Source organism: Schistocerca nitens, chromosome 2 (genome assembly GCF_023898315.1).
Source record: "Schistocerca nitens isolate TAMUIC-IGC-003100 chromosome 2, iqSchNite1.1, whole genome shotgun sequence".
In the NCBI taxonomy this organism is placed as follows: domain Eukaryota; kingdom Metazoa; phylum Arthropoda; class Insecta; order Orthoptera; family Acrididae; genus Schistocerca; species Schistocerca nitens.
Genome location: NC_064615.1, coordinates 578,359,672 through 578,372,311, shown reverse-complemented (window position 1 = coordinate 578,372,311; position 12,640 = coordinate 578,359,672). Strand labels below are relative to the sequence as shown.

General features: G+C 38.6%; 1 protein-coding gene across 1 annotated transcript in view; it reads right to left on the bottom strand.

Moving 5' to 3' along the window:
* LOC126236628 (E3 SUMO-protein ligase RanBP2) overlaps positions 1–12,640 on the bottom strand; it is a 265,257-nt gene that overhangs the window by 112,364 nt on the left and 140,253 nt on the right. The window contains exons 13-17 of the mRNA XM_049946076.1: positions 3,641–3,798; positions 3,011–3,405; positions 2,688–2,908; positions 2,314–2,544; positions 193–270 (exon numbers count right to left, since the gene is read on the bottom strand). Of these exons, the coding sequence (XP_049802033.1) occupies positions 193–270; positions 2,314–2,544; positions 2,688–2,908; positions 3,011–3,405; positions 3,641–3,798 (1,083 nt within the window). The remainder of the gene's footprint in view (positions 1–192; positions 271–2,313; positions 2,545–2,687; positions 2,909–3,010; positions 3,406–3,640; positions 3,799–12,640) is intronic.

The following is a 12,640-nucleotide window of genomic DNA, read 5'->3' as shown; positions in this document are numbered from 1 at the left end:
GCCTGACCAGTATTTACTCTCAAGAGACAAAATTCAATACTGCCGATAGGAAGTGTATCTCACACACGGAACACAAATGTTATCAGCATTCTTCAAATGTCATACAGTTATGAATGCAGATGTTTTATAGTAGTGCAGTGTAATATAAATCATTTAACTTAAACAGCAAAAATACGTTCACTGCAAACAAACCTGTGAAAGTTCTGAGTTTACATGAGATTGTCCTTTCTTTAGTTTCAGGGTTTCTTTCCTCAGTTCCTGTACTTGAGCCTGAAAAATAAATAAATAAATAAATAAACAGAAAATTTTAATTTTCATGCCGATTTTAAATTATGAAAGAATTAATGATAATTTCATCTTCACTAAGTGGAACTATTACATTATGACTAAAGCTTACAGTTTGTCTATTACAAATTTCAACCTATTTCCACAAATTATATAGTTTCCAATTCTCATGTCCTTGTAAATCAATTCTGATATTCATGTTACATTATTCTGGTATAAAGGGTGTTTAAAAAGTTTTGCACAGTTGTCTCCAATTTTTTTATTTTTTGCAAGAAGAGAATGAAATTTTTTGTGAACATAGGTGGAACATTTAGCTAAAGTTGGTATATGAAAGTATTTTCTTTTATTTACAGGTGAGCCATAATGGACCGTGAAGTAGATGTCAGGTTGTGACAATGTTCGGTGATTGAGTTTCTCTTCCAGACTGGGGATGACTGCCACATCGATTCACAGGAAGTTGCTCCCTGTTTATGTGGAGGACACAGTGGATCACAGCAGTATCCAGTGGTGGTTGCAGAGGGTTACAGAAGGTGATTTCTGAAACTTCCTGGCAGATTAAAACTGTGTGCCGGACCGAGACTAACTCGGTCCGGCACACAGTTTTAATCTGCCAGGAAGTTTCATATCAGCGCACACTCCGCAGCAGGGTGAAAATCTCATTCTGGAAGGTGATTTCTCTCTACTCGACAATCCATGATGTGGTAGACCATCAATGGTAGTGAGTGATGCGAATAACCACTGATCAAATCATCCAAAATGACAGGTGTGTGATGACAATAGCTTGCTGAAATGACTCGTTTGTCATTGGGTAGTGTGGTATTACTAGTACAGTTACTAGGATACAAAAAAATCTGTGCACATTGGGTGCCTAGATTATTGACAAGAGAAATGAAAATGATGATGAAGTACGTGTGCGAGGGTCTCATGAAGACCTTTACTGAAGAGCGGAAACAGTGTTTTGATGGCACCATTACCCAGTATGAAACATGGTTGTTTTTGTCTGAACCTGAGAGCAAAACCAAATTCATGGAGAGGCGTCATCTGGGTTCCCCTCGGAAGAAGAAACCAAGACTTCCATGAACAGCAGGCCGAAAGGTGAAGGCCTCCTCCTTCTGGGATCAGTGTGGTGTCATTTCCATTTACTTTTTTGGAACCTGGCTCTACAATTAACCGAGACCGTTACTGTTTATCATTCGACAAACTTTGACGTGCCCTCAAGGCTCACAGGCCACAGCTTCAGGGTCAGCTCATCAGATTACACCATGACAATGCCAAATTCCATACAGCCTTTATGACGCCGGAAAAAATCAGGAAAATGGGTTGGAAAGTTGTTCCTCATCCTCCCTACAGTCCAGACTTGGCTCGATCTGATTTTTACCTCTTTGGTCGTCTGAAGGCCCACCTGCATGGTAAAACATGTGACAGTGAGAAATACCTTATTTCCTGCATCAAGCGATGTTCTAAAAGTCAATCCCCAGAATTTTACCAAAGTGCATTTACATCATGGAAAGAACGTTGGGCCAGATGCGTCACAGCTGATAGAGGCTACATATTTGTAGGCTCAATGTATAGCCAAATGTTCCAAGTACGTTCACAAAAAATTCCATTTTCCTACTTTAGGTGGGGGGGGGGGGGGGGGCACAACTGTGCAAAACTTTTTGAACGCCCTTTGTTAATAGGAGATCTATATTAACAGGAGCCCAAAGTAAACCAATAGTGCCAGATATATCTTATTGAACCCAAGAACACAACCATTATACCAATAACTGAAGCGCAGTTACTGATTTCAGCAAGAATAATGACGACCAGTTGTTTTCATGTGCAACAGCAAAATGTTTGACATCCATAAGATTTTCCTACCCATATCAAATGCAGCATTCTACTAGTAAATGCCTCATTAATTGTTCACAATATAAATGTACAATTTAATTTATAAAATAAAATATGGCACTGTATTGTTCTTCCTATAGCTGACACCAATAAAATATATGCAACTGTATGAAGTTATCAATATGAATGCAATTTTACCTTTAATTCCTCTATCATTTGTTTGTTGTGCCTTAGTTCCTGGTTGTATCCTCTTAATTCTTCCTTGCTCTCCTTCATCTCTTTCTTGCAGTCCTTTAATTCCTCCATAATAACTTTAACACTTTCCATTACTGCTTTCGAATGTTGTGTTACTGTTTGCAGAACTGAATCTCTGTTGTGGAGCAGCTGCCGAATTTGTGCATCTAAACGCTCTGGGCTCGGACGAGCTTCCTAGAGAGAGAGAGAGAGAGAGAGAGAGAGAGAGAGAGAGAGAGAGAGAGAGAGAGAGAGATATTTACTTCCACACAAAATCACATCTTAACAACAATTGACTATTTGTGACTGATTTAATTTGCTATAGATCAGTATATTACCACTCTCCTAATCTCTTGAGCATCAGATGTATCACATTTGTTATTGCTCCTGTATGGAGTGCTACTAAGACGATTTGCACTCCTGTTACGACTGGAAATGTGTGCAAATGAATTCTGTACTGTCCCATTATAGCCAATGAACATATGTCCATTATCAACTGGTGAGTGTTCTGAAGATGCGGTTTCTAAAGAAAGACCATCCAGCACGTCATTCCGATTTACTGCCAAATGAAATGCCTTGTTAGAGGTTTCAACACTTAAGAACTATTTATTTATACAAGTACAAAACACACATCAAACGAAGACACACATATGAAACTCACCATCACTTCTGGACACATCCGTATCAATGTGATGTAGCTGACTTTCTATCTCCTCTATATGACCACCAAGCTCTGCATTTAAAGGATGTTTGCTATCAACACCTGGACTTTTGAGCCGATCTAATGTAAGGTAAAAGCATTCCCTAGCCTTGGTAAGCAGAATAATATGTTGTGATCTCATTTCACTTGTAATCATTTCCCTGTGCTGACCCTGAAACTGCTCTTCAGCTAATTTCTTGTATATTAATGCACGGTAAAAAGCAGCATAAGGAGATTTTAATTGTTCAAATGCTTCTAATGCTCTTTCGTGTTTGTCTTCCTTCATAAGCTGACATGCAAGGAAGAATTTGCCTTCTTCAATCAAGGTGTTGATTTCAGCACTAGACAGTTCCTTCCTGCACATATGAAAATAAATATATAAATATTAAATTACTGGAATTTACACAACTTCAATAAACTTCTTTAGGTAGCAAACTGAATAATGTTAGAACCATGACTTTTGAACTAGAACTTTAAAATTTAAGTAACCCACAAAATTTTTCGTTATTCATTTCTTTGCAGAGTGCCAAGAGAGGATGAACACTGATAGCGCAAAAATCTATTTTACAAGCTGCAACTTAAAATACTCACCCGTGATACTCAAAAAGTTTGGTATGTGGTGCACGAATAGTCTGATTTCGCTGGAGTCTTTCCAGGAGAGGTAGAGCTGATATCCAATACAATGCAGCTCGTTGTTCTATTGCAGTAACATCTGCTGCACACTCGCCGCGAGCTGCCATACTTGTTGCCTTTAAAAAGATGTAATTTTAATAATAATTAATAATAACAAAAGGAAATTCACACACACACACACACACACACACACACACACACACACACACACACACAATTTGGTATTTAATATTAGTAGCCTATAAGACAGTCCAAGAATCACTAAGTTGTGATGTAGTCACAGTATATAATAAGACTGATGGTGCACAAGACTCGATAATTAATTGACTGAAGAGTCAACAAGTCAAGTATCGTTTTCGTTTTGTAAATAAAAACACTCTTTTCTCACAGCAAGAAAAGGCATTTTTTTTTATTTACAAAACGAATATTTCTATGCTTGCTGTGGATGACGGCCATGTAAACAAACTAGTATTGTTTGTTTACATCCTCAACAACTTGACACCACAAATCACAGTCATCATACAAAGACAGGTATTTATCCAGAGCAAAGTAATGTAGAATAATTATCCAACTCTAATTATGGGGGAAAACAGTTGCAAATACTTATTAGGAGAATAGAAAAGGTATATGGTTCAGCAATGAAGGAAGTCAATTCCAATCTACTTCTCCAAACAGTTCTTAATTATTGTTCATTAGTGTTGTATCCATACCGAGCTTGATTTATGTTGTATTATTTACATAATCTGACCAGAGTTGTATGCTTTATCATGCATTTGTTTAACCAGCACAATAGCATCATATCAAACTGCATTCTTAAAGAGTTTTTCTGACTACTGAACTGCACTTTTTATTTCACTCAACACATGGAAAGGAGGGGGGGAAAAAAAAGAAAAAAAAAAGAAAGAAAGAAAGAAAGAAAGAAGAATCAAAGTCAGTGAGAGTGTTTGCATAAAAAGAACACCGAAAGTGTTCTTACAGTATACATTCTCAGAACAGCAAATAACGTACGTGTTAAAAGAGATAAAATTATCAAAAACTAGGATACAATGACAGAATAATGCAAATTATTGAAAATTAGGACACTGTTGGCAATGTGAGGTACTTGGCAGTATGACGGAAGTGGACTAACTTTGTCTTACTGAATACAATGAACTCTTTCACAGGTTCAAAACGAAGGAACCATGTGACATAGATTTTGTACAACTGGAGTTAGAGGTATCAATATTAGAAACCTCATGTAACACAGAACAAAATATTAACTGGCTTCCAAGCACAAAATTTTGAATTGTATGTGAGGCGGTCGAAAAGTTTCTAGCCCAAGATAGTTACCATAATGTCTCACACAAACGCCACCACCTAGTTTTATACTGATGCTTTGTCAGTATGCAAGTCAAATTTCGCAGCTCCAGCTTCATTAGTTTGCTAGTAGGATGCATTGTATACCATAGTGCAAGCAAAATGGCAATTATTGAGAGAATCAACAACCGTGCTGTGATTGAGTATCTCCATTTGAAAGGAATGAAGCCTGAGGAAATTGCGGAGGACATGTGAAACACAATTAAGGATGGTGCTTCATCTTACGCAACAGTGAAAAACTTGGTGTTCAACTTTAAACAAGGAAAAACGAGTGCGGATGATGCTCCAAGAAGTGGAAGGCCTCTCACCATTGCCACTGAGGAAACAGTGACTGCAATTCACAATATGATTTTGCAGGAACATTGAACAATGTTGCAGCACACTGAAACCACATTTGGAATTTCCCATGGGCGTGCTCGTGACATTGTTGTGGATATTTTGGGAATGTGAAAAGCTTCAGCTCGGTGGGTCCCGAAAGACTTCAATACAGATCAGATAAGAGTGTGTTAAGAGCTGTGAAGAAATCGTCCGCCAATTTTAAGCGGATGAAGATGGATTTCTTGCAAGGTATGTGGCAATGGACAAAACGTAGGTTCACCACTTTGATCCTGAGACAAAACAACAGTCACAAAAATGGAAACATCCTTCATCCCCTCCACAAAAAAAATGCCAGGTGCAAAAATCAGCCAGTAAGGTGATGGCATCTGTCTTCTGGGATGCAGAAGGGGTAATTATGGTGGATTACTTGCAAAAGGGCGAAACTATCAATGTGTTTTACTATTGCACGCTCCTGCACCATCTGAGAGAAGACATAAAGAAAAACCGGTGTGGAAAATTGGCACACAGAGTTCTTTTGCACGAGGACAGCGCACTGGCGCACAAAGACCTCACAACACTGGAAACTCTGCACGATTGCAAGTTTGAATTGTTACGTCATCTGCCATATTCTCCAGATTTGGCTCCATCAGACTTTTTTCTTTTTGCAAACCTGAAAAAAGAACTCAAAGGTTGACAACGATGATGCAGTGAACGCTTGGCTAAACTCTAAATCAAAGACCTTTTGTTTGAAAGGTTTGCAGAAGTTCTCAGTATGCCCAGAAGTGTACACAGGTATTATATTGAAAAATTAATTGGTATTACGGAATTTCTGTCATTATTTGTCAGGCTAGAAAATTTTCGACTCTCCCTCATATGGTAGTTGTAAGTATAGTAGAATCCTCTTGTTACACCTATCAGAAGACTGACCCTAGAAAGTCAGAAATATAGGCAGGCGTAAGAAACACAAGAAGCTATCGATTTCGTGCCTCTCTTTCTCTGTTTACGAAAACTGCCAACTTTAGTGTTTTAAGCAGCATTGTGTCACATTTTATTTACCATAATTTCATTATGGTTGTCTCTCATTAGAACAAGGATAACTTTTTAATGTGGTTTCATTAAAGACATTTGCTTCCACGTTTTATTTACACCATTGGACATGATCGGAATGAAGAAGCAAACGTGCATTTCATTTGTGCACGTTAGCACTCAGCCACTGCCTTCATGATACACACACACACACACACACACACACAGGTTTTCCTCTTTGTTCCAATAATGTCCAATGGTGTAAATAAAACATGGAAGCAAAACCTTTGATGAAACCACACAAAAAAGATATCCTTGTTCTAATGTGAGACTTATTGATAATCCATTCAGTTCAGAGGCGAGAAAGAGTGGAATTTACTGCCATGTTACTAAGTATCTTTAAGCAGGACTGTTTACATCTGACATCAGGTCTTACACACGCAAGACTGTGCACCTAGTACGGATTACTGTATTTCATGCTGAAGTAACAACAATTTGTGTAAGCCTGTTCTAGAGATGCCCATCTTCAAAAGCCGTGCTTATTTGTATACATGCCTGTGAAATTAAGTTAAAGCTTTTGTAATATAACACGATCAGCAAGTTGCTACTGGAGACACTATTGTCAGATTGTGATCATTATTAATGCAGTGACTCAGTATATTTTCCCACCATCCCAAACACTGCGAATCTATAACGTAGGCGGCCATGACCCGACAAGCCGGCAATGAAAATGTTGTTTACCATGCTAATGCTACGTTACATAATCGATAACTTTGTGTATAGTCTGCATTTTCTGCTTTGTACCAAGGCCAACTTAGAACAGGAATTCAATGCACTTTTTGTATGAATCAGTAAGGATACCACCAAAGAAAACTTGAAATATGGGAAATGTTGTAACACACAATCATTAATGGCGGGTAATCATTGTATTGAGAGAATACGACCTGCTGGGACCAACAAGAATGAAAGTAAAAAGCAGAAAAAGGTAAAATGCCAGAACGTAAAAACAGGGTTTTACCACAGTTTCAAATCCTGTAATCAGGGAACATTTGTAACCACTGCAATATTAAGTATCATTCTACAAAAATTGAGAAGGCCAGTACAAAATTAACAAATAAGAAAAGTGTCTAAAGTGGACTACCTAGTATCCCCCTACTCCAGTGATGCTGAGATAATACAATGTGGTGACAATACTGTTGCAAGCAGTGCTGCATGCACTGTGGCAGAGCAATGACTTTACTGGACGGCAAGCTGTCGGTTGCCAGTTCAGAACTGATCACTCACAGTTATTATTTAGTATTTAACATCTTTGAAAGGTTCGTGAGATTTCTTATGTTCGTATATTCTGCAATATTCAATGTTTGTTTATTCAGGTGTGTGTGTGTCCTTTGAAACACCTGCATCATCACGGCTTCAATTAGGCATTGTAACAGCTGTCACCTACATGGGCAGGAACAGGAATACTAGCAATACATTGTTCGCACGGTCCATACCTTCAGGAGACAAGTGGATTCTACTGTACATTGGGCGTTCGCCCCCTACGTTACATTTCCAGCACAATGACTTTGCCCTGAGGGTTTGCCTATCCTTGGTCTGCACACTTTTCTCCTCCAGAGACTATTTACAAATATGACAAGGGCATCACATGGTGTGGACACTGTAATGATTACAAACAATCTGTTGACACACTGGTCACTCAGGTGTCACCTGCAGGTACCACTCACACACAAGTAACATGCGCTTACAGCAATGGTGGTGCTGCTATCTGAGGACAAGTTTTCATCTGGAGATCAAGTGCCCATCAAACTCAACCGACATCCTTGTGCCTGCTGGTTATTTCAGTTGCGGCTCATACTTCAGCACGGAGCACTCCATAACGTGCTCAGCTCCATTCAGGCATTAGCTGCATCTCACAGTTCATCAATCAGTGTTTCGCCAAGGCCAGCCTGAACACTCAGCTGTACACTGTCACACCACACCATACTGTGCCACATCTATGACGCGACGTCTTAACACATTGCACTTCTTCTCAAAGAACCACACTGCACTGCACTACAGATGTTGCTCCAACAGCCACCCAGGATAAGACTCCAGTATTACCACTGCATACTATGTTTCAGTTATTCTTATGTGATCATGGACTGTCCTTTCCAGCTGTTACAGAGAACCATACTTTATGAGAACTCCATTTGTATTTATGGTGCTGTTAATGAAATGTACCAATTGCAGCCTGGGAATCATCACACTAATCAGCTATCAAATGCAGTCTTACCATGCAAGGAACTAAAAATTAGAGAACAGTGTTAATTTAGCTGCACATTAGTCATCCATCAATGTTTTCTGGAGATGGTCAAAATCCGAGAAAACTGTTGAAATGATTTGACCAAGTTGCCAATTACAACAGATGGAATGAAATTATGTGTGCAGCAAATGTGTACTTTTACTTGGATGGCACAGCCCAGCAGTGGTTCGAGGACAATAAAGATATGCCCAATAGCCGGAATAAATGCCAGGCCGACCTGAGAAAAACCTTTGGTGGCAATCAGCAAGCCTGTGTCGAGGAAGAAGAGTTCAAAAACAGGGCCCAAAATCATGGGGAAAATGATAATCTTACAAACAGAATATTTTGGCCCTATGCCACATTGTGAATCCAAATATGACATGAGCTGACAAAATCTCACTCTTGATCATAGGATTTGCAGAAGACATGTACCAATCACTTCTCATAAAGGATGTCACTACAAAAGAGGAATTCATGAAGTGGTGCCAGTGTACTGACGAAATGTAACAGACAAATGTCTTGTGGAAGAAGTATGACTCTCTCAAACATTATCCCTATGGCAGTTGTGGGACCCCAGTATGACCTCACCTCTCATACATCGGGTTGTGTGAGAAGAGATACAGCATTTTATTGCAGCCCGACTGGCAGACTGAGTAAGCAAGAGACAGTGACCACAAATGTTGATACCACACATCACAAGGTAATAGAGGATGTTTAAGAAGCAGCAGCTGCCAAGTGACAACACCCAACCAATGGAATTACAACGAAGTCTTTTGCAAAGCACATCATCTTGCAGAACACACATTTGAAGGACACACACCATGCTAGTACGTTTCCATGGCGACACACTGTACACTCCTGCAGAGAAAGATGAGTTTTTGAATACTACTATTTTGCCTGTCATCATCAAACCATCACTACAGTTTTCTTTCATGACAGTTAACTGCGGACTATTATGTCTACCAATGAGATGAATCCCATCATTTCATCCTGGATGAGGTTGCTCCCAAACACACTGTAGCCATTTCCCATTGCTTTACAGAAGTACCATCCATTCACGTTGGTGTCAAATTCAGAAAAACTAAGTGAAATGACTATCTATGAAGATTAGGTTGCCGCAGATAAAAATCCTCCATGGACAACAGTTAGGAATGTGTCAGGAAATCTAACTGACACCGTTGGCAGCTAACCTACGCAGGCACTAGTCAACTCAGGGGCTTGTTTGTCGAATACTCATCGTCTTCAGCTAAAGAAGCCACCCGAGAAATAACCTGGGGGCACCTTTTTAATGTTCTTGAAGTCAGTCCCGCCCCAGAAAATGTAAGAGCAGTCCCAGATTTTCTGATTTCTTGGCACATTCTTGACATTATAAGTTCACAGAATGTGGTTGTACTGCCAACATTTCATAAAGAACTTTCCTATCAAGTCACACCAGCGGGCATATGGCGTTCAACATGTTCAGTACTATCATCCAGCGGCTGATATCCTTTGTTGCATTGCAACATATGGGTTTAACCGTCTCTGGTATGACAAGCTGTAAATTTTGTCTACCCACAATTCTAACATTTTTTTAATCCTGAATCACAACCTTTAAATACAAATTTTCAATAAAGCTACTATATTTATTTGAACAATGCTTCACTAAGAGTGGTCATATTACCTTGAATTACACAATTCCCTTTAATAACTCATATTCAAAGTTATGAATACCACTGTGGAAGTTTAGTAATTCAACAGGCCCTTCAAACCCACATTTTACCAGCAGTGCTATGGAATTTTATCACAAGAAAGCCTCAGGGATATATGAAGAGTCAAACTATAGGCCTATGTACTCGAAGATGCAGTTACAGGGTGTATACGTGGACAAGAAAAAAAAATTCCCAGATTTTTCCCGGATTTCCCGGTTAAAAATACACTTTCTCCCAGATGAAAATATACTTTTTCCGTGTTAAGTGACAGTGTACTTTTCCTCGGTACTGTTAAACTTATCAATCCTTTGAATGGTTATGGTTTTATGCACTGGCGTAGAATTTCCCGGCCCTTAAAACTAAACTCAATAAAAATAATGGAAACACGTTTTGGAAACATCTTTGATGAGCAGCAACATGTACACTGCATATTTTCGTGATGTAGTCAGCCAATAGCAATATCGCTGTTAAGTAGCATGTACACACAAATAGGGAAAGTTAATCGTTTAATTTAATATACATAGTTTTGCTACAAGAAAAACAAAGCTTTCACATATAACATTGGTCTCTAAGATTAATAAGCTGCAAGAGAAGCTAAGCTTTCACATATAATGTTAATCTTTTATGATACATCACACAAATGCGCCAGTAAAATTTTTAAAAACGACATAAATGTCTGATCTTCTGAACTCTAAAATTTTCAAAATGGTCGTCCTCAAAGAGTTGATTTTTAAATGACAGTCAAACGCTCTGTGATTTAAGAAATTCATCGTACATTCTCACACACAGTTCATCTTGCGTTAAAGGAAATTTACTTTGAAACTAACGCTTTTCAAACAACCATTCGCAATATTTTCCCGTGACCTGTTAGAAATACGTTCGTTTCAGAAGCTGCCAGAGAGCGCCAGATATCAGGATTCACCGCACTTGCGCAGTTACAATGACGCAGGAAGCCCGCATGTTCGTACGTGTAAAACATTAAAAGATCTCACATTGAGTCATAAAAGAAACAAGACATACCGTAAGTGGATACTCCAAAAGCATCGGAATTTCGTGAACCATACTAAAAAGCATAATTTGGCTTAAAGTGCAGATTCGTATGTTCAGATTCGGATGCAAATTTTCTTGGAGGAGCAGTATTGTTTTCTCATGTTTGGTTCTTTATAATGGTATAATGCCATACGTGCTACAAGATGAAAACATGCACTTTTGAAATGCAGCGAACAGTTGAAATTAGCCAGTAGTGTGGAATTAAAAACATCAGTTCAAATAAATTGACTGCCTCAATGTAAAAAATTAATAAAAGCCAAATTTCTTTAGAAAACCAACAAAAAGAGCTTCATTGTTCTGCAAGGCGCTTAATGCTTCACTGTCAGAAAAGTGGAAATAAAATTAAATCTGAACCTAATAACACATTTCAGCCTACCGGAATTATGTGAATGTATTTTATTTCACTTGATAGCTCGCGGCAGAGAAATCCATTTTGTTTTCATTTGACGTGAGAGCAAACGAAGAGGAAACAACAAAATCACTAAACGTAAACACAGGGCACGTGGAGGTTGTTCACCTCCCCACTAGAACTCAGGCTGTGCATCACCCCTGGATCAACGATATTCCCAAATTGCGACAATACTAGATAGTATTCCACGAGCGTTTGAGGTAGGACACCAAAAATTTAAAAACAAATCGATTTTTCAAAAATATGTTCATTTTGTAGCGCACATCTTCTAAAGAGTCAGATACATGAAACACATATGTCGAGGAAATGTAAGACATGTTGTTTGGTCTTACAGGTGCGAAAGTGCAGTGCCATGCCTCTTCACGCAGCATTCTTCTATCACACGTCACTGTATTTCGCTCTGAGAAAGTCAAATGTGCATATTTTGTAATCGATGCCATTAAACTATATTCAGGACAGTAGAAATTGAAATGTCTTGTTGTGCCTCTCTTGCTTCCAGTCGGCCAATTTGACATCCAGCCCGTCTTTTTTTTTATTTTTTAAAAAAGGCACTTAAAAAACCACACACAATTAATAATGGGTGGGATTATTTATGACCGGGAGAATAAGAATTCTTCAGAAAATTTCACTTTTTATTGCCTATTAGCCAATAACTTGCTTTTTTGTATGACATAAAATTAAATATAGGATACATAAAACCAGTAAAGACAAGTGACTAGCAAGACAGTACACATTTCTTCAATCCTCAAGTCCTAGCATTTTTCCTCTCTAACCTTGCTACAGCTTCATATGGCGTTTGTCAAATGTTTTGCTACAAGAAAAAACAAAAT